Source organism: Heliconius melpomene, chromosome 10 (genome assembly GCF_056956725.1).
Source record: "Heliconius melpomene rosina isolate 202511_hmr_F chromosome 10, ASM5695672v1, whole genome shotgun sequence".
In the NCBI taxonomy this organism is placed as follows: domain Eukaryota; kingdom Metazoa; phylum Arthropoda; class Insecta; order Lepidoptera; family Nymphalidae; genus Heliconius; species Heliconius melpomene.
In genome coordinates this window covers 9,195,526-9,220,121 of record NC_140398.1, presented here as the reverse complement: position 1 = coordinate 9,220,121, position 24,596 = coordinate 9,195,526, and the positions used below count along the sequence as shown (strand labels likewise).

The following is a 24,596-nucleotide window of genomic DNA, read 5'->3' as shown; positions in this document are numbered from 1 at the left end:
AAAATTAACCTAAATAGTATAAAATAGAGTTTATTATTGTTTATCGTGATTGTGCTAATAATAACGCTGCAAGACAAGACAGGTGCGCAAAATAGAAAGTTGTCCGCTTCCTGGTCACCAGTTCGCCTCGTCGCATGTGGCTAAGGCTTTAGATGCAAGGACATAAGAACAAAGTAAGTAATTGATTCATATTTAAATATTTAAGCGATTTTTTTTACATTTTTGTTTAACAAATTATAATTATTGTTTCTATACTCATATATTTTATAAGCAAAATAAGAATATTTTTATATGTTCTACCATCATACAGGATAGGCAAGTAGTGTGTTACAATGAGTAATTCCATTCTTATTTTGCACTTATTTTTAGAGACATTGCATTTTAAGTTGAAAAGACTAACGACAACTTCTTTAGAAACGAAAATATTTTAAATAAAGTAAATTTTTTCCCTAACTATCTGTATGTACAGACAGAGATTAGAATATATTCTTAGAATATCAATATACTTAAAACAATAATATGAAATAAATATTTCCAGCTTTAGTGTTTATTTAATGACGAACATGTATTCGTCTTATATTCGTACTAGTGTACCCGGACGCGGCTACGCCTGCTTCAACTATAAGAATATTTATTAAATATATTCATTAAATTATTTTCAATTTTTAATAGAATTAGTAAGAAAATATAAGTTTAATAATCAAAAAGAATAATAAGTAGATACACATTATTAGAAAAAATTATCTGAGTTATTGAAATTAACCAACAAAAGGATTAAAAGTAACTAAAGGATAGATATTCTTAATATTAGAAAAAGTACCTAAAGTTTTCCGTGCGTGCGTACATAGATATCGACTCTACGAAATAACAACATTTCTCTCTATTAAGCAGGATAATTTTCCGGGCAATATCAAATAAAATAAGAAGAGAACCAAAGTGTAGCTTAAATTAATTATAAACAGCAAATAATTACATAAAAATTTACAATAGTTCGAAAATGTATGAAAATTTATAAAACCGTCAACGTCATCTGCCCGTTCGCGTCGGTCATACTATGCCGCCCGAAGGCTAGGTCATTTCGAATCAGTGACATCTCCTTAATTATTTATTAGAATGTTATACAGTAAACTATAATTTCAATCTAGATAAAATGTTAATAGTGACTATTATATTTATTTTCATAAGGATGAATATCAAAATGTCGCGGTAACGGTTGCGTAGCGACGCGACGGTTGTTATTAACATGGCAGAATAAATTGCATGTCAAATTAGAAAGTATTTTAAAATATATTAGTATATATGTGTAATGTAATGTTATATAGCCTATAGCACTTCTGAAGAATGCAGCTTTCATACAAAACAAAAACAATAAAAATCGGACCAGTAGATCCAGAGATCTTAGCGTTCAAACAAACAAACAAACAAACAAACAAACAAACAAACTCTTCCGCTTTATTATATTAGTACTAGTGGACCCGGACGCGGCTACGCCTGCTTCAACTATAAGGATATTTATTAAATATATTCATGAAATTATTTTCAATTCTCAAAAGAATTAGTAAGAAAATATAAGCTCAAATAATCAAAAAGAATAATAAGTAGATACACATTATTAGAAAAAAATATCTGAGTTATTGAAATGAACTAACAAAAGGATTAAAAGTAACTAAAAGATAGGTATTCTTAATATTAGAAAAAGTACCTAAAGTTTTCCGTACGTGCGTACATAGATATCGACTCTACGAAATAACTAAACATTTCTCTCTATTGAGTAGGATAATTTTAGCGGGCAATATCAAATAAAATAAGAAGAGAATCAAAGTGTATTTTAAATTAATTATAAACAACAAATAAAGTTCGAAAATGTATGAAAATTTATAAAACCGTCAACGTCATCTGCCCGTTCGCGTCGGTCATACTGTGCCGCCCGCTAGGTGGCTAGGTCATTTGGAATCAGTGACATCTCCTTAATTATTTATTATTATGTTATACAGTAAACTATAATTTCAATCTAGATAAAATGCTAAAAGTGACTATTATATTTATTTCATATTTTCGGATGAATATCAAAACGTCGCGGTAGCGGTCGCGTAGCAACGACGGTTGTTATTAACATGGCAGAATAAATTGCATGTCAAATTAGAATGTACTTTAAAATATATTAGTATATATGTGTAATGTAATGTTATATAGCCTATAGCACTTCTGAAGAATGCAGCTTTCATACAAAACAAAAACAATGAAAATCGGACCAGTAGATCCAGAGATCTTAGCGTTCAAACAAACAAACAAACAAACAAACTCTTCCGCTTTATTATATTAGTATAGATAGATTAAAATGCTTCGTTAAAATGGTTAGCAGCATTTTAGTATTTTAACATAGGTATTTAAACATATTCCGGAAAAATCAATTCGTACCGGTTTTGTTGAACCTACTTCGACCAGACTATTGGAATTATACAACCGTGTTTTATACTTTCCTCTGACAAACGAGACCTAGAAGAAACTAGATGTCCCCATACACTACTTAGCTACCTTTTATATATATTAAAACTAGTACTGTATTAATAGTATTTAGTAGTATATATATTAAAGTATCCATATTGAATATAATTATTTGATTTGCATGGATTTGCAATTGCAAGTCGAGAAAACTTATAAATTTTCTATTAAATTAGAGAGTGTTTATCATACATTATGATCCACTTAGCAGAATATTACATTACAAAACGATTGCTAATATTTCGCAATATAATAGGTACAACGGTGAAACGAAAGGAAGAGTTGGGAGCGAAGATAACGACTTTCACTGCAGACGCTAAAAAGTGAAACTGGAATGAGCGGGCGCAAGCCAAATTATAACTGAATTGCAAATTTCAGATTTTTGGACAAAATATTTAACTACGTTATTATTTTTTGTCGAGTACAGGTATAACTAAAAGTAGATTCTTTTAAGATTTAATTTAGATCTTTCTTTTAGTTATCTCTTGCAAATTCACACTATTCTTGCAGCTAGCGACATGTTTTTACCCAAAAAGGAATTAGTGTAGGACTCTTTCACAAATGTGTATTTGCGGCTTTCAAGGTCGCTTATTGTGGAATTTGATAATGAAAACCCTTGCTTAGTGGGAAGATATGTCGAAGTTGTAGAAATTACGAGAACAAAAAAAATAGACTTTTCTATTTAACGTTTTAAAGTCTACAAAAATGCAGTAGCGCGCGTCAACTAGTAGATTATAGGTAGGACTGCTTATACAAAAGTCTTATAAATGTTAAAACCTTAAAAAAGTACAATAAATGTAAAACAACTGCCGTCACAACAGCTGGTTAATTGATATGAAGGTCAGTACTTTGCGAAGTGTAGACTGATGGGTGGGAAAATGAGGGCTAATTTAATATATGCAAATTTGTAGCAAGGTAGTTTAACCTTGAAAAATACACGTACGAAGAAATAATAATAAAAAATACTTAAAATTTTACCTATCTAATTGTGTATATTTTAATAATTTTACATAATACAGTTATTTATATTGTACAAATTTATTATTTCCATAGTTTTAACTTCATTAGGTACAGGCGTTAGTCAATTTTGAGTCGCAATAATTTTTTTTAGACTAGTCTTTGAAGGCAATTTTGTTTGTGGAATCTGAGACTTAAAATGGAAAATTCCGTAAATTTCAATTTAATTTCGTCAGTGCGTTGTGTGTCGGGCACTCAGTAACGGAAGGATTATTAATAACTGTAGATACATCAAATCTAACAAGCTACGTAAAAAATATTTATAAGGTATATGACTAAAGTTAAATAAATGCTTAGTTAAAGCTTAAAAACCTAATAACATTTAATACGATAATGAATACCTTCAGCTCAACTAAGTTGCTAGCTATCAGTTTTCCGAATTGAGCACAAAGCTATAGTTCAGATATTACTACAGAAGGACACGAATATAAATGTCAAAAATATATTGATTTACTACTAATAACAAATTGTATATGTTTTTCTTAAAACTATTTATTTTGGAATTACTTACAATAAGAGTTTGGTCTCTAAAAGACGAAATATTTTTTTTTTTAGTTCAGGGCTACAAAATATTTTTAATATACGAAACACAGGGTTAAGTTTCCCCATTCAATACACAATGACAAAAGCTTTTTCTGAATTTGAGTCTGTAACCATATGTTTAAGAGTTCTAAATATATTTAACTTAGATATAATTACAATAATTTAATTACCTGCTTACGAGTATTTACAAAATACGATAATACTTTAGCAAGTCATTGCGAAGGTTGGGCCAGATTGTTTTATAAAGAATTACTAAACGTTGTCGGTCTGAAGATACAATCTGAAGATTTCAAAAATGTTTTGTGTTCTTTTATTAAAAAAATTATCTCATCCCTTCAAATGTCAATATATGAACATTTAGTTTCATTTAATACTGTTAATTGTTCAAAATAAATAAAAACACAATCTTTATTTACATTACACAACTCTATACACACATAAAAAGTAAAGAAAAAACTGAAAGAGTAGTATTAACCATATGTATATTTCTTGTAACATTAATTTGTTTTTAAATCGAAACAATTAATCGATATATTCGTTAAAACTTTAAAATACTTAACTAGTCAATAATTTTCAGTCCATAAAAAAATGTATGAATCATGTATAATACCTACCTACTTTTTAACGACAACATTGTATCCCTACAATAATTATTTTAATCAAGGCAATAATTTCTCAGAAATTCTTGCAAAAAACATGATATTTTAAGACGTCAAAAATGGTTCGTTTTGCCGGATGTGGGAAGGTCCGCAGTCGTTCGTGCAAGGACACGGCGAATACCCCTAGTTCCCACATTGTTAAGGTCATCAGAACGAGGATGGTTCACATTAAACACTTGGTCTACACGACTCGCCCTGAGCGTTACATTTAGTTTTTTACTGGTAACGGATTTAAGAGAGACACTTATTTTTTTGGACTATTATACATTTTTCAAGGTTTATTTTCGTTAAATGGTTTTTATAAGCAGTAAATTTTAAAGATTTTAACGCTATCTTGTAATCAAATAATTAAAATATTTACATAGACTTAACCAATCATGCAGAAGTGGCTGATGTATCACAGTTCGTTTTCTGTCTTTATATCTTCAAAATATAAATGTTACCAACAAAAAAATATTTCAAATTTCATTGTTGCCATTTCATTAGAGGTAAAGTATATGTCATCATATCATTACAACTGTTAAGGCATCATTAGCATATATGACCTCTTCTAACATTTCATTATCTGCATGCGACTAAATACCTCTATGAGGACATGCAACTTATTACGAAAGTTAATTTATTGATGATTTTCACACAAAACTGTTCAAGTCTTGCCGCAAGAGTAAACAAACTTACATAGTATCTTATGATACTATGTTTGAAATAATATGTTTTTAAAGTCATTGTGATTTTTTATATCTTCATTTTTTTAGAGTAAAAGAGTCTTTAGTGAATTACTTTTCATTATCGACCATATATATAATGAAAAAACTTGTCTAATTTTATTGAACATAATCCAAATATTTTGGGTTTTTTTTTTTGGAAAAGGAGTTTAAATCATATTCAGAATATTTAGGCACATATAAAATCAATTCTTGCAACATGTAACACATGAATATTAAATATCACTATTATATATCAATATTGTAAAGAATGTATTGCGACAAAACAAACCTTATTACGAGTGCTTAAATGTCAAAATAATTTGATAAATAACCTGGGGTTACACTTACGTATGTGAGTACGCAATGAACTGAATGAAATGCCAAATATTGCTTTCGGATATTCAAAAGTATACTTACTTCCTTTATTAGATTTAATAATATTATTATATCAATGAGGCCATTATGGAGAAGTAGGACAGCTTATGACCGCAAATGTGAAACGCGGGAAAATTAGATATTTTCATTTTCTTGCTCTGGTAGAGTGCAAATGGCGGCTGGAAGTTCCAATTATTTTATATTGTAGGATAATGCTTATATTATAATATTGTATTACAATGGTTTAAAATATGATCTTCCATTCATTATTTTATGTGTACAGAGAATCAAACACTTACATAATAATCGACAATGTCGTAACTTTTACAACAATAATTCTATACATTTGAACTATTCAAATTCATTTCCTTATAAAATTCCATGACAGAACATAATATCGTGATTACAACTAAATTGATTTACAAATACTTCAAATGTAATATAAGTAATGTATAATGTATGCTATGTGCAATAGAAATCAAAAGTCAGATGAATATCAAAGGTTGAAGTTCATTAGATATGTCTATTAGATGGGCCAATCAAATTTACTTTACTTAGGCTAAGGAGCTCATTTACACTTCTTACAAGTAAGTAACATAATCGTTGATTATTCTAATGAATGTTTACTTGTTTAAATTTCATTTAACTGTTTACTTGTTTAAATTCAATTTTAAATTTCAATTAAAACGGTTTTAGATTCGATTCCCACTTGAGAAAATGAAATATTTAGTATTTTGATTGCGTCGCTCTGGTAACGCAAGGTAAGGTAAAAGTGCGAGAAGTTCCGCTTCTCAACACACAATGCCTCCAGAATTCGTTGGAAAGGGGGGTAAGACATTCTTAACGGGAACAGAGTGTATTAACACTAGATTCCGGGTTCCAGGATACCCTAGTATGTGCGAGATAGAGCGTCAAGCTAAAAAAAGAAATATATTAATTACTATACTATATTCACGATCACGTCATGGCAAAAAATTTACAAGAACGTAAAACTTAGTTTCACTTTCGGCACGCATCACGCAGCTGAGGTCGTTGGAACCTTATATGAGAATTTATCTTTATACAATTTTGAACTTTAATAACATTAATTTAAGATTTATTATTGAAATTATTTTTTATGTTATTCGTGATTTCTTTGCAATTAAACTATCCAAACAACGGTGGAGATGAGAAATGTTAGAAACGTTATGTAAAACGGATTTAATTTTTTTTCTTTATTGTTTTTATTTACTATTTATATTTATTTGATAGTGATTTAACTGTTTTGGAATTGGTAGCATAATGAAAGTAATAGCAGTATTTCAGAATAGTATTTTAGATTTTTTAGTAATATTCTAGTAGGTATATCTTCATTAACGAATTATTTTAAAATTGATCAAATTATAAGACGTGCGTTATTTAAATAAATTTTACGCAACAAACATGCAATGTAGTAGAGTATGACAAGGTCTCATACCTTAGAATCTATAAACACACAGAAAAATACAATTTTAGACCTATAGATAAAATCAGAAACAGAAGAAATACGTATTTCATATCTTTAGCTATATTAAAAAAAAAAACTTAAATAAATTGCATACCACAAATTACCAGACGAAATTTCTATCTAAAAAAGAACTGTAACACTAAACAAATAGGCCTGTCTAGATTTAATTACAACTACATTTCGCAACTCAGGTAAGCTATAATATACTTTGACCTAAGTCAAACCAATGCAGCCAATCACATTTATCATGTTACAAGTGACCAGATAGGTATTGGGCAATAGTTGAGACATGTCCACAGTGGCAATGCCAGTGTAATAAGGACATGCTTGTATAATTCATTCGGTTTGCTTATTGAGTGTGTTTGAAAATTTATGATTTTTTATTTTTATTTTAGTTTCAAAGTATCAGGTTAGCTTAGTGTTGAGACACTTCGTTCACTGCTTTCTGCCTAATTTTAAACTGAGTGGTGAAACCCATTACCACTTCTTGTCTTAATAGAACGTAGACGCCAAAATCTTTTGAGAAATATAATTGAATTTTAAGACAGGCTCTAAGAAAAAAAAAATATTACTTAATTTGTAGAAAGTAGGGGAACATAAATATCAATATGCTGTTAGTTTAAAGGTTCACTACACAAGTAAGCGTAACGATGATAAGATTGAATTGGATTGACCGCCTTATGCTCATGATGTATTAATTTTAAACAGTTATAGAACTTTATACTTTATTACAAAAGCTTTAAGCTTAAAAACTTTTTAGAATATAGTACAAGGGATTTATAAGAAATAATGAAGTTTCAACGATGATTTTTAAAATCTTTTCATACTCGAACTCGTATTAAGATCGTTTTAATTTTGTGAAACATAATTTTTCACATTCCAATCGTATTAAAGAACTGACGAAAGTCAATCAGTACTTAAATTTTTACAGTAAAGTTTGTCAGTCGTTGCCCTTCTTAATAAATCCATGTCATATAGTGACAGCGTTATTTTTCAAACTCGTTAACTTGATAAATTTTGTCAAAAATTTTATGTACTTGATTGTAATAAGTCAAAAAAATATATGATAAATGATATTTAAGATCAAATATGTTTTTGTCTTATTTTATAAGATACCTGCACAGATAAGATTCTGTTTATATTATCGAAATATCTACTTATATTTGAAAGGATAAAAAATTCTAAGCTAAATATAATTTTAAAAAATTATGATATAAATAAAAAAGTCATATAATATATAAAATATAATAAATAGTCAGTTCATAGCTGATTCAATCTCATCTCTAAAGATGAAATAGAATCTGCTGTCTCTCACTGCTATCCAGAGACTGTAGGTACTTGAACATATTTGTTATAATATGTATCTTCTTAGTTTCTTCTTCTTCTGAAGAATTTCTTAGTTCTCTGTATCTTTTTAGTTTTTATTCATTTTTCTTTTTCTTGTTTTGGATTTATAATTAAACATTTTTATTAATATTTAATAAAAAATATTTTTATTCGGGAAATGATCTAACTTGTCATGACATTGTAGGGTACGTAAGGTCAAACTTCAGCCAGCTTTCCGGACGATTTGCAGTGCTGTAACACTCATTGTGCATTGTTGTTGATCGGTCACGATCTCTATCAATGGGTCAGAGTTGACCCGCATGTCCAACACTGACAGATGGTCACGAAGACCCTGCGCCTGAGTTTCCTTTACATTGTCTTTTAATAGATTTTAGATTTTACTTACATTTATCTTGTTTAGATATGCAGAAGCTATTTCTAGTGTTGTTATGTCTGTTTAACTTTAGTCGATGATTATAGATTCGATTATGTTTAATAATATTTATTATTATTTACATATAGTTGTGCTTAAAAATACTAAAACAATACTTATGTTAAATGTCAATTAAAATATGCATTTATTTCTGGTTGTATAAAGTACTATGTAAGATACTATCATCGAATAAGCAATGTCATATTTAAAGTTTTTATACAGTACTTATTCAGTAAGGAGAAAAAACAACTAATTAGAATATTAGTCACTGTCGTAAATATAAAAAGATGTGAAGTGAATCCATTTTGAATATATTAAAAAGAAGACGAGTAATTGTTTATATCTACCTATAGATTATTATAATGGGTTAATATAAAATATTTTTAACTAATTTATTCCACACATACTTGTTTTTATAACCAGGACATGTAAATTGTTTTTTATTTTTACCTAAATATTCATTAGTAGCTAACATCGTGTTTATCACATGATAGTTTAATAGATATTACGGAGCGAATAAATAGCAAAATCATTATTAAAATTTACGAATACTGCACCTAGTATTCAAATGATTGAACTTAAAACTGAATCCACGTCCCTATGAATAACTATTGAATGTAGAGTTACTTATCTACTACAGTACGATGGTGTCAACTTTATCTTATAAATGATATAATCAATTGAGAACGTCGAATCAAAGTGTAACGAGAACGCGAACAGTTACACTACATTCTCACGTCCTTAATAATTCTGTCTCGGAAACTGTTACAAAAAGTCAGCCATAGACAAAGGAAGTGATACTTGTAGAGAACAACTATGGGACCACAAAAGCTTATTAAATTAACCGAGTAGCGGAGTAAATGGCGAATGTATATACATACATGCATATGTATGACGCAAGCTGTTTTGAAATCTCGCACAACTTTAGTAAGCTAACGATTGAACATGAAATGGTTATTTGCATCCTAATTAGTTATTTATACAAAATTAGATAATCGTTTTGGCAAAAACTTGTATAATTAGATGTTTATAAATTACAAATTATATAAGTCTTGTTTTCTTCCTTTCTTCTTATAGACGGACAAGTACTGTCACCAAAAAAAATTTACATAATTTATATAAACTAAGTTTTATGATTAACATAAATAAAAAAAATATTAGTGTTTCTATATCCCGCATATAGCAGAAGAGAGAACATAATGTTTAGACATTTCATTCTCCGCTTCTCACTGTAATACAATATTCTACGTAATCTGCCAATACCTACGCAACGAGGTGATAATATGGCATTCCTATGATAATAATAAAAGAAATATTATCAAATATCTATACTTCTAATATCATAAAAATGGCTTTCTACTCATTTTCACCTATAAAGCTAGATATTAAACGCCAAATTGTTCTCCTCCCCTGTCATTTGTATATACTCGTACTGGCTATTATTACGATATCGGTGTGAACTCAGCCGTAACGTTACGTTGGCTCGTCGACCTCGTGATTGATGTATAGAAAGTAAGAAACCGATTAGGTGTTATCGAATAGCTATTATAATTTCATTGTTTTGTCATTAAATGATAGAATTTCTTATTATCTATGTAGGTGTAATTTTTTTTTAATTAATAATAATGATTAATTTTATTGTTCCATTTTTTAGTAGGTAAATTGGATATACAAATAATTTAAAAATTAATATGTTAAATATCTACTTAAAATATATTGACATCGGCGATTTTCAATATGTCATCATTGTTCAGATTTAAAATTTTATTTATAGTAAATGTTATACTTTGCTATTAAACTTATGAGAAATCAAATGAAACTTTTCTCCATATTTTTCATTCGCAATAGAAAATAATATTTTTTATAAAATATGTTTTTTATATATTTGAAACGGACGTCCCTTGCATTAGCGTCTTATGGTCCCGAGTAGTCTAAACTACATTTTTTAAATACATACTTTAAACACCTAAAATTAGTAATAATATAATATATCATACAAATCTTACCTTATAAAGTTTATCTTTTTGATACCACACATCCTCCTCCTCCTCCATCTGGGGGGCGAAGGCTTGTGTGAGATCATCGCGTGATCGCGACAGTATGCGCCTCCGAGAAACCATCTCTCCTCCCGTCGCCGCTTCGAATGGACCTAGGCTGTAAACATATTACTTAATTAGTAATAATTTAGAATTAGAATTAAGCTAATCATTAATTTTCAGAAGTAATAATGATATTCTACAGAAATAATTAGGGTGGATTTACACTACCCGGTGCCGGTGCCGGTGCCGGTCACGGTTCTTTGTTGGTCCGATCTCATGTTCTTATATGAGAAATATTCTTATTTGCGTGATTGGACCGGAACTATAGTATGCATGCTTTCATTATTTCTCATATTAATATTTTTGACAGACTGAGATCGGACCGAGAACGAACAGTAACTGTAAATATAGTGTAAATCCTCTTTTAAGAATAAAACAGTCATTTTATCTTTAAGTGGTAAGTTATATTTGAAATAAAAATTGAAAGCTTATAAGATATCCAGATAGTTTGTTATAAAATGCACTCTAAATTTATATTCCATTGTTGTTCTCGAATACATAAAAAATATAAAATAAGAAACGTACAGTATTATCTCACAACCAAATACTCTACGTAATACGTAATAAAACTACTTGAAGGTATCAAAATAAAATACCTTACACACGTTTACACTTTAATTGCAGCAATAACATCCATTAACGTTAATAAAAAGTAAAAAAAAAAGACAATTTAATGGCAGAACTGGCAATTATGATCCCGTCAACGAAATTGTCAAACTTTCCACTGGGATTAAGTTCATACGTAACACCTATTACAAGCCAAAACAATAGTTTTGTGAAAGCAATTCTTTTTTATTATATGTACCGATATCGCTTATAGCTGATCTCTTCATCAGAAGTCTATTCATGCGTGATATTAATGATCCGTCATTTGTCAATATCCCGCAGTAAAGGCTGGATCAATTTTAATGAAACTAACGTTATTGATGATTATAAATGGAATGGATATAAGCGGAAGTAATTGTCTTATAGTATTTGAATTTAATACTAATTGGACTGACAAATATGATGTGAAATTGTCTTTTGTTATTTCTTAGATATAGGTTGCTAAGCATTACTCTTTGTTTAGACTTCAATATTTCATATTAGCTAGTAAGTGATATACGTAAACAAATAATGGAAGCCGTCGTAGTTTCAAATCCGACTCCTTTGTTTCGGCAATGAGGCAAAGCGTGCTTGAATTCCGCCACTCATCACGTAATGCCTCAAGAATACCGTGTAAAATGAGGAACGAACTGTCATAATGGGAAACATAGTGTCTTAACACTCGGTTCTCACTGCCTGTCCTGCTTAACTAAATATTTTCCACAACGGATTATCTATAACCATAAAATAGTAAACAACCAAAATCTTGGCCAATTAAATGCAAAATTATCTAACACTAGCTCTCATCAGCACATCTTGTAAGGCTACATCTCGCTTCCTTCCGACTCGAACAATATGTGGCATTGGGATCGGCATTGGCATTATCTATACAGTTCCTCCCATTCATCGCTTTGTTTATCTTCTATGTAACAATGGCTAGTGTTGTCGGAGAAAGTATCGATAAGTGTCTTGTTAACACAGTAGAATCGATTTCTATGATATTTACGTACAATGTGCTTATGTTTAATCGATAATAGACGTGTTAAGCCATCACGTATTTCGTTTAGCAAACAAATTATATTTACAAACAGACAATTAAATAGTTACTCATAATCACAAAAACAAATCGATTTTTTGTATTGAAAAACGTCCCTAAGTGATGTAATTCTTGTTTATAACTATTTACAACAAAAAGATTGTTAAGTTCTTTGCAATTATAACATAGTTTTTGTATCGGCGCCCATCAGATATCTTATAAAAAGTATCAAAAATAAATGGATATTTTTAATGGATAACTAAGAAGTAATTTGATCTTTTTGTTGGTTACGCAGCAAGAGTGAAACTTTTACAGTTGATTTACTATGGTACGAAATGTTTGCGAGCTGTTACCGCATACGCTGATCGAGATAGCTTTGTGTCTCGTCCGCCACAAATAACATAAACATTTCTAAATTCTGCATTTTATGAATTTTTTTATAGTTTTGATAAAATATAAAAAAATACATAAGTTACCATAGATTTAACTTCAAACTTTATTGATATAGGATATAGGAGAAAAGGCAAAGGGAACCTAGTGACAAGACATTCCATTATCCATTTTCTGCCTAAATTCTCTTACGTAAGTTTAATGGGAGAATCAAATACTGGGCTGTGACTGCCAGAGTGGGGAAACGAAAATGATTCATTTTCTTGAATGGTAATCAAACTCACAACTATCTCGTACACGTCAATACTGTCAACTACGTCATAGTAGTCACATAGCTTATAAAAATTACTATTTTGCCTAAAATATAGGCAAATAACTTAAAAGTTTCAAAATAATTGAAGAATAATTGTGTAGCCGTCAACCCAACATCAAATATTCAACTTTGATATTTACAAAAGCAATTTCATTATTATAATACAAAATCTCTATTAAAATTAAGTTACAATTACGAATCACGGAGTCTATCATTATATTCGTATTAAACAACAAAACACTAGTTTATAATAGTATACGATAACGGTGACGGAGTGTATAGTGTTACGTCAGTAAGACCTGTTTACAAGTGGCTGACCTATATAAAGGCTAGCCTGAGGGTTAGCGGGACTTGCCCTTGCGTTGGAATTACAAACTTATTTATAAAAACGAGCCTTTATAACGCCATCATAGGGATGTGCCTGACAAAATACGATGATGTGAATTCTAACATCATTTTTAAATTTTGATTTTTAAGTACATTACATTACATTTTGTTCTACCGTCCTGTCCTAGGACTAAGGCGAGTAAATGAAAATAATTCATTCCCCTGAATGGCGACCCCTTTGAAATAGAATCAGAATATCTCATTTTTTTAATCGATCAAAATTAATTGGTAACTCTAATTGTTAATTGTGCTTATAAACATACTCATCCTTATATATCTTTTAGCAAAAACACGTTTCAATTAAAATAAAAAAAAATATTTCTGCGAAATTTATCATTAATCTTTCTTGTTAAAACATAAAAAAACAAATACAGTAACTAGTACTAGCTAGCGAATCTTACGTAATAGTTAGACGCTTTCGCTATCGCAGTGAATCCCGTTAAGTTGAGACGGCCAGTCATTACAGGACTAGCGGAACGGGTCTTCTTACTTTATTTTTATACGGTGGACGCATGCAATTACTAGGCCACGTGGTGTTATGCTATCGTTTTATCGTAAGTAGAATTTGTACTGTAGAACAGGATTCGAGATATAAATGAAGCCTATAGTGTTTATTTTGTTACATTTGTAGTAATAATAGTTGTTTTTTATTTGATTGTAATGGATTTCTTTTAAAGTAATTTGTACTTTTTTTAAAAAGAGAGAAGAGAGAAGGTAAAGAGATATGTAGGTAAGTTATTGCAACTATCCCGCGTATAGAGGTAGGCAGAGGGAACGTAGTGTTATAAGACACTCCGTCCTCCATTCATTTTCAAGACATTGCGTATTGATTGTATTTTACTTTATCTTGTTACTAGAACGAGAAAATAAAAATAATTAATTACTGCGTCAATTAATATAATTGTAACGCCGATATATTACAATATACGCATAATTAAAACAAATAATTAAACGTTAGAAGTTTGTGCGTAAAACATTACGACACTGTTGAAAATCGAGTAAAAATAGTCTACCACATTCTTCTCAACTACTTTCCAAGTCAAATGACAACGTGCTCGAGATCCTAATTAGACACTATTATATGAGGATACGTAGGTTTTTTTACGATTTTACAACTTATACAATATGGAATAAGGAATAGTCTCTGTTAGATACATAAATATGAATATTTTCGAAAGATTGGTTTCGTCCTATTTTTAAAGAATTCAAGTAAAATATTTTCGCAATGTTCTAACAATGAAAAGAATCGTTAGCTTTAGTGGTTAAGTAATAATGTCCGTTAGGTTCATGGTCATTTTAGATGTTTAATTCTTTAAATTTAAACTGTTTCTTAATTTAGTAATTGGTGAACGGATCTAGACGATTAGCTGGAAGGTATATGTTCGATTCCCAGGAGAGATAAATAATATTTTTTGATAATTAGCACTGTTGTATTTGGACATGACTGACTTGATCATGATTTTGAGTTAAATTTTTTCTCTCTGTATCTGTCTATATGTAGTTTTAATATTTGTTGAATTTTAATAATAAGTTTATATTTCAAAGCAATGCAGAATTAATATAAAAAAAAATCCTATAAAAAGTCCGGTAGTACTTAAAATACTATATTTGAACAAACAACCTAAGCTTTATAAATGACACCCACAATCAATTCTTGTATACAATTTGCATTAAATTTATTTGTTATTTGCAACATAATCCTTATAAATAGATAGTCAAAGTCAACCTCTCCGATTTGAGGGACGACGAACGGACTGGCTTATCATTAGGTTCTCGATTCCTATTCCATTGACTTTAGAAAAAATATAAGTAAAAAAGATGAAAAATCTGTACCTACCTATACAACTGAAAACTATAGTAACATTTATTAGCATTATGCTTTATGTAACAATATAATGAACGATAATGAATGAAGGAATGATGAAAGGAAGTTAGGAAAAAGTTGTAGTTTCTATATTTTTTAAAATTTTGCTTCACGCTGTATCCCGCATATACCAAGGTAAGTAAAGGGAACCTAGTGTCAAAAGAAATTCAGACAGTAATATAAGATTTTTAATAAAGGTGCATCTCATAACGTAATACTTGCACAGGTTACTGAGCAAGAAGCGCACTGTTACGTAAATCAAAGGTCGACCGAGTGTGGGAGGAGACCTCGATACCTCTCGCCGTTCATTTTTCATTATAATTTTAATATACTTGTAAATTATATAAACGTACACATGTATAAATTATAAATACCCAGATTGGGGTACCATTAAGTGGGATTTTTTATTAGCATTCCATTCCTAAAGGGTGCTAATTTATTTTTGTCTAACCTTCATATTAATAGACTGACAGCTTGGAATAGATATTTATCATTTTGATCTCGAATTGAAATTAATATATTATTGACGTTATATTACCTATAAATTACTTAAGGAAATGCTTATAGCTAAAATGTTCAATTTCCTCATTCTGGTTGGATTATTTGAAGCATTCGGTATTACCAATCAATATGTAATATCTTCTTATTAGGGTGGAAAAGTCGACTCTGTCAAATAAAAAAAAATATTCGTAAATATTCATTCGAAAGTATGAAAATATAATAGTGTTTTCTAAGCCCTATGAAGTGTTTTTAGATTATTATATAGTAAATGGAAAAGGGTAAACGCACGACCCCGCACTGCTACTGCACTTACAGATAGAAACAAGAAAATAATTTTCCAGTTAATTATTTATGCTTTTTTTGCAAAGTGTATTTAAAGCCAAGTTAGTACTAAGTTTTTTTACAAGAATAATTTAATTCTAAATTAGATAAAAGTGTATCATATGTAACGTCGTCGGCAAGTCTAACAAACGTCCACACAAGCCGATAAGGTTAGCACGTGCGAAACGTTGTGCGGACATCAAAAGCATTTGACCGAAACCTTTTTATCACCAACATATCTTTAGACAGAGTAGAAAAAGAAAATCTATTCAGGTATGCATTTTTTGTTATATATTTGATATATTCCTTTGAAGGGCGTACCAACTACAACTCTCGTGTACAAGCAAATATTATTTTCTTTTTTTCACGCTGTATCTCGCATGTCTGTTACTTGTGAGATATAGCGTGAAAAAAAGAATTTTAATTAATTTTCGTTAATTACATAAATATTTCACTGAAAAGTATCGAATCTGCAACCGTACTATGCAATAACATACCTATGCATATACATTATACATTTTATATAAAATTTTCATATACAATATATATTTTTTATATAAAATATATATTTTTCATGTAATTATTTCGCTACAAATAAAAACGTAATGCCGAACCCATTTTTTTGCCCGAACTATAATCGAACCCACGATCTAGCACAAACGGGACTAAAACTCTATAAAATAAAATCACAAAGCTAACATTAGATTATATTGTCACCCAACGTTTGTAATACAGTTACATCTACAGTTAAATCTGACAAAAACTAAAACTTCTTAAAACCTATAAAAAGTTGTATTTTGTATTCCGCTAAACATTTCTTTTATGTGACTTTTATCTAGTTTGCAAGGTGAGTTGTGATAGCGGGTAAAGGATATCTAGCCGGGTTATCAGTTGACCAGAGTTCAAGATGGACGTAAGGTTTAAAAGTTAATTGTACTATAAAACAACAGGTTTTGTGATAATAGCATAACTTTAAAACCGTCGTGGGGCGTCTGATGTCATCGCGAAAGTTGTAGGTTCGATTCCCACTAGGGGAAAAAAAATATTTAATATTTTCATTTTCCTGGCTCTAGTAACGAGGTAAAGCGCAGCGTTGAATCCCGCCAACTCCCAAACGCCAAACCCGCTCAACACGCAATGCCTCCAGATTCGGTGGAAAGTAGGAAGCGAGTGTCCTAATGGGAATGGAATGTCTTAACACTAGGTTCCCAGGTTCCCTCTGCTATACGGGGTACAGCGTAAAAAAATAATATTTGTAATCATTATTATATACAAGGATGTGGCGCAGGTACAAATTAACGTGCCTATTCACATAATGATATAATGTGATGTCACTAACCGCTACAGTTATCTGCCGTTAGAATCTAGATACACTCACGGTTTGCAAATTTTTCTTCTGATTTAAAATTCTTTACACACCCCAATCGAGTTAGTTTTTCCCATAACCTTATAGTAGGTCATGTTATCCAATGGAATATGGCTTATGGTTTATTTTTAATCCAAGTATAAATAATATATAAAAATAGATTTTTGTTACTGCTTCGATGTTATGTTAGAATGGAAATTATTATTTCGTATGACTACGTATTCTAAATAGTAAATAACAGAGTAGTTTGTTATTCGCGGTATATAGCGTGAAGGTAAAACAAGATTTATTTAAATTAGTAAAGTTAACTAACTCATTAGCTTTATTAAATTATAGCCAATGAAGCATAATTCCTATTTATGACATGGTTATCGCTGCGATTCCGATTCAGAAATTGGGGGATAGTTTTACTTTAAAGAAAAAAGGGAGAGTTCCGTCATTAATTATATTATAGCTTTTAATTATATATATTATTTATATATTTTTTATTTATATGTATAGCCAAAGAAAAATAAACTTAACAGGATAATCATTTTATATTCGTTTCGTTTCGAATTATTATTTATTACGTAGAAAAAACAAAGAAAGGTCATTTTTTGTTAGACATGTTTGTCTTTGAGCTTTTGACATTTTATATAACTATAAAATATATTTACAACTATTAAATATACGAATATTTATTATCTGATAAATGTGGATGACATGAGCTTTGCAATTTGATGGGCAATTATTATTTGTTTAACAAGATTTTTTGTTCTAACTCTATACCGAAAGCTATTTGAGTTATGACAATTAACAGATATTAATTTTGTTTAATAATAATAATAATCATTTTGTTAAGAAATAAATCAAATCAGCTTCACGCTGTATCCCGCAAGCATCAGGGTAGGCAGAGGGAACCTATTGAGAAAACGAAATACTATATAATAATATGTAAGATTATTTTACAAGCCATAATAGCAATTATGGATAAGGTTAAGTGACAAGCAAGTCCTTCACATAGCAGCGTAGGTAGAGTAGTGTTATGACACTGTGTTTTGTGTTTTTGTTCGAATTCGAAGTATTGTGTGTTAAGTGGCGACTTTCTCAATCCTCCTAACATGATAAACTATGTATAAATTAGGAGATAATTTAATATAAATAAATACTAAACAAAAAAATAATTTTTAGGTATTTGTCTTTAAACCTAATATACTAACAGTACACAAAATGGCGTCCTTGTGGCCTGTGTTTGCGAAGCTCATAGTCCGGTTATAATGTCAAGTACAGGCACAGATTACTAATGAATGTTATAAACACTTTATATGACGTACTATACAAATATAATACTTATTTTTTAACATATTAAGTAAACAGAAAAGCATTATACAGGCACTGTGTATAAGATAACGGAGCTAAACCCCGCAGTTTATTGGATCATATTTTTTACATAAACCTATTAAAAATTTCACGATTGCAAATTGAACCTGTAACTAACTTCTCTATGTAGACAGATATTTCTCTACGGCGCTAGTATGTAATGAATTCAAATTTAAAATATAATATTTTTTATATTACAGCAGTTATTCATACAACAATAAAGCTCTTAATTTTATCTTTAACTAACTTTAGCCAAAAGAGATTTAGTACAGTATAAAAATGCTAAGAGTGTATGGACGTGAGAAAACATGATTTGTACGCAAGGTTAGATACCTAGGTGCGATTTAGCCCAACTTAGTGTCTATTGTAAGTTTTTATCTCACATAAATATTAAGTAAATGGATTTTTGACTCCTGGCGCATGTTATTAAGAAGTAGATATTATATGTGTACGTATAGTTCAAGCTTATCATCTTCTTAAAAAATAGCAGTTAGCAATTAGAGGCTAGAAATAAGAGTGAGTTCCCACTCGAGGATATTAAACATTTAATATTTTCATTTCCTTGTGCTGGTAACGAGGCAAATCGCCATATTTAGTAGCGTCTCTGAACACGTAGTGACTCTTTCTACTTTTACCCACATATCAGGGCCAGTAGAGTTAAAACACTCCGCTCTCTACTTTCCACCTACTTTAAACGACAAACACAATAATCGCGTTCACAGTCACTCACTGTTCCAAAGTGCCACGACGGCTTCTTTTTCTTTTTTTATGTTCATTCTACGCATTAAAACAAAGATGTCATTATAACATACGTTTGTATAATATCTATTGACATGACATTTAACATTTTAGTTATGGAACCGTCTGTTTGACATACAAATATTAACACCTTATAAAAAAAAAATATATTTCGACTGTGTCGCAAAAATTTTGCGTCTTTTTATTACGATTTTATTGGTATATCAATTTGTATGTAAAAAAAAAACAATAATATTATATAATTTGCGGAAACAGAATTCGAATTCATCTACTATAATACCGGTCACAACTTTCACCAAAACTATGTATACTTTAAGCGCGAGTCTATTAATTCTGCTAATGTTTGACTTGCGTAAGCGCAGAACGATGGCACGTTGTCTTGAAAGTTAGAAGTTCTACAAATAGCTTGTATGTTTACCGACAGCTTAGTGTCTCTGTTTGTTTGTAGTAATTTGAAATTAATAATTTGAAACATTCTTTATTGAATAAGATTTTTTCGTATTCAGAAGGAAGATACTGTGACAAAATATGTTAAATTATAAAGTTCATGTAAACGAGTTGCGAGTGATTCTTTTAGACAATTTTGTTTAAATCATTAAGGAACAAATATAATTAATAAGTCGATAATGTAGTCATCTTCTATTTTGTTCAAATTGCTCCAATCATTCTATACTAAAATTACAATAGACTACTAAATACATACATTCTACACTCTCGTGGCTTACTAGCGGATGTAGAGATGTATAAACTGACACATGATTTTCATATTACAATTATTTCCCGTTTTTATAGTTGTTTACATAATTATGATAATAATATTTACTTCAATACTGTCAATTGCTGTCAATTTATTAGTAACTGGTTTAAATTACCGGTGTTGAGTTCTGCCACTCAACACGCAATGCCTCCAGAATTGGCAGAAAGTGGGGAACAGAGTATCTTAACACTAAGTTCCCTTTACCTACACTGCTGTGTGCGGGATACAGAGTGAAGCTAAGTTAGTAAGTAGTTCAAATTTGAAAAAAGTCAAGTGTATTTATTATATTTTTTGTTGTCCTAGTAAAGCACTGTGTAGATACGTTTTATATAGGGGTAATGTGAGAAAATGGGGTATCGTATCGGAGCAGTAAACCATTACTTCTATTTCTTTTTGAAAACGAAACTTAAGATCTTCAAACAATAATCTGATTTAAACTAACTTTTAATATTCTTTTGATCTTAACAATGCCAGCCAGTAGCCAACATTTGTTTTATTTCCACAAACTATAAAAGGGTAAGAATACAAAATAACTTCATTTATATTTATAAGTGTTAAAAATAGTTTTAAACGTATAAATCTTTTAAAGACGTCCCAATTGTTGAGCTGATGGCCGATGGACATCGACATCGAGATGTAGAGCAGACTCTATTGTAAGTCTACAGTGAATGGTATATTTATTTATGGTAGAAGCAGACGGCTGGCAAGACATATCACTTAGATGGATGGTTTAAGCGTACGATGCAAAATACAATGTGAACTTATTTTTAACATCCCATATTTTAGCTTGTTTAATATGTATGGGTCAAAATCGTTGTTGCGGCGTAGATATGTAAAATCTAGGGCAAAAGTGCTTATTTTTATTCTTTTACTTCTCTACAGTTTTAGGAACAAAAGAAAACACTTGTTTTTCTTTGAATAATATATCTCCTTACGACACCACCGTTTTGTTAGATGATATTTAATTAAAACTCAATTGCTTGGAAAGCACAATTTTCGTTCGAGAATATATATTATTAAATTGATAACAATAGAAATCTGAGCCACACACTAAAAGGCTATCAAAAAGTTCATGAAGCGTGAACGCAGTCGCAAAAAACCTAACTTTCTCTCAAACTCGACATACCTGGGTGTAGATATCGACGAGGACCTTGACAGGTTCGTCTTATTCCTCAGCCTGAACAACTTGTGATTGCGTAAATCCATATTTACTATAAAAAAACACCACTACACGACCACTCACCGCCCCCGACCACGGTTAACTAACTAGCAAAATAATTAGAACATTGTGCATCGCAATCTTATTAACATAAAAATTTCAAGTTTTAGCCTTATATCCAATCATTAGAAGCAAGTTAATTGTTAGATTGTTAGGAAATCCCACTCTATCCAACGAATGTAGTCATATGAGCGAAAGAGAAAGGTAGCGGTGAGCTTGCATTGTTGTAATTGCCTTTTGTAATTGTGAATGGCCGTATAAAAATATTTTTTCGTAGACAAGTTAATTTAAATTCGTAAAAGTGAAAAATTGTTGTGATGTAATCTAATTGGCGTATAGATATGAATGATAAGAGAAATAGGAGTAGTACAGAATTGATTTCTGTAGAAGTAATTAGTTTACATAAAGACTAATTAATAATTGAAATTGTATTTGTAGATTTGTGACAATGTGTACCTATATTGTTATATTCCCGGAAATAGTTTTTTTAAATAAAAAATATAGCTACGGTCATTCCTGTCTAGATCAACGATATGACCTTGAAAGCTATATAAACTTATAAGGGGAAAGGAATGATACGTCATAAAGAACTAAAGAACAATTATTTCAAGAGCTTAGTGTTGTTAGGTAAGTGATAGATGTATTTTGATCTTTGTGTATGAGCTGATCTATCTTGTTCTTATTTCGATATTTAAAACATATGCTTAAATAAAATATTTGGTTACCCAAATTTGCGGCGTTAAACTCCACTATTCAATAGGCAATGCAGGACAATATAATAAAAATATATATCATTGTTCTTGGTTAATGTCGATGGCCAGTTAGACGGACTCTGTTGAAGTAAAGCACCGTTACTGAACGTTGCTCGAATATAAAGTATATGTAAGTATAACTTACTTTTGGCACTCATATTAAATACGAGTAATTGTTTATAGCCGTGTCTCATTGAATTATTGCACGTAATTTATATAATTACCAGCAAAAGATGAAAAAAAAAACCATTTTATTTATTATTCATTCACATTGAAAAAGAACTGTCATACAGGTCTAGGGATTTTATTAGCAAAGTTGAGTAATAAATGATGACGACTTGCACAGCTATGTATCTATATGCTGGTATGTAAGCAAGAACACGTGTTTCCATGAGACTCATATAAAAAGTTCCTTTTTCCTTCAATATAAGGTATATAATACAAAAAAGTTACTACATATATCGTCATATTCTGCAAAGTTCATAATCATGGGAATATACATTTACTATATGGTTAGAGTATTTTAATTAAATTATCATTCGCACAGTAGGTATCTATTCTATTGATTTTATTTAAGTTGTAAATAATGGTTATTGAAGAAAAACTTTCTTGAATAAAAATAAATTTTAATTAATTACTTATTAACTAAATTTAAATCGAAATCATTAAATATTATTTGGATGAAATTATAATGATATTTATGTCATTAAAGAGGTATAGTTTGTCAATGTTATAAAATATTACTAAAATTATTAACCGTAATATGTTTAATTTCCATCTATCTTCCATCAGATATAACAATTACGTTCATCATATTGCCCTAGTCATTTTCTCTAACAGCTTAATATGTTATAAGACCACAAAACGTGCCTTATTTATCTACGATTATATATAAAATCATTTGTAAAGGTTTAAATTGGTAGCAAAGATGATTTAGTTGTATTTACCTACATAATGTAAAATATGACTAACTGACTATCACCTTTGCCTACTTTGCAATGTGCAGGATACAGCGTAAAGCTAAAAAAGAGAAAGAGATGTGCAGAACGGAACGTGTTAACATTACACATTAGGTTCCCAGGTTCTCTCTGCCTACGCTCTTATGTGCGGGAGACAGCGTGAAATTAAAAAAAAAAAGAAAGAGATATGGAGAACGGAATGTATTTACATTACATTCTCTCTATCTACCCTTGTAAAAGCGTGAAGCGTTTATCTCTAAATTAATCAACAATCTCAATAGTAAAACAAACAAGTCATCGATATAACAACGTCGCGTGTCCGACACTATCGGCCGCCCACCTTCCCCTCAAACAAAACAATTAACCCTGAATTAAGATTCGTTAAGTGTAAATCGATCGATTCTATTATATTAATGGGAGACTATTTACCTGCTTGTATGGGCGTATCTAGATCAGATAACTGATGAAATGTATTAAATTAATTACACTGTTTACGATTTTGCAAAGCTTCAAATATACACTATTGGGGCCGTTGTGGCGCTGTGGTCTGAGTGTAATAGAGGTTATGAGTACGTTTTCCAGTCGAAAAAATGAATTATTTTCATTTTCTCGTTGGTTGGTTGGTAACAAGACAAAACTTTATTATTACGTCATTCAACATTCCATGTCTTGAAAATTGGGCGGAAAGGTGGGGTGGGGAGTGTGTCAATATTAGGTTCTCTCTGCATATCCTCATATACGCGGTATACAGTGTTTATTGATAGTACTTACCATTTAATAATATAAACGTAAATATATTTTATATCTATACTACAACAAATATATAATATTCTAGAATTTTATGGATAATTCTATAATATTACATAAGAAATAAACATTTA

The 24,596-nt window shown here is 30.1% G+C and overlaps 1 protein-coding gene across 4 annotated transcripts in view; it reads right to left on the bottom strand.

Moving 5' to 3' along the window:
• exp (expansion) overlaps window positions 1–24,596 on the bottom strand; it is a 141,789-nt gene that overhangs the window by 63,670 nt on the left and 53,523 nt on the right. For 2 of the 4 annotated variants that reach the window (XM_085190725.1, XM_085190723.1), the window contains exons 1-2: window positions 21,912–22,049; window positions 11,055–11,202 (exon numbers count right to left, since the gene is read on the bottom strand). In XM_085190725.1, coding sequence (XP_085046851.1) covers window positions 11,055–11,202; window positions 21,912–21,991 — 228 coding nt within the window. In that variant the 5' untranslated portion in view covers window positions 21,992–22,049. Of the gene's footprint in view, window positions 1–11,054; window positions 11,203–21,911; window positions 22,050–24,596 lie in introns of those variants that run through there. The other 2 variants (XM_085190724.1, XM_085190726.1) reach the window with 1 other exon arrangement.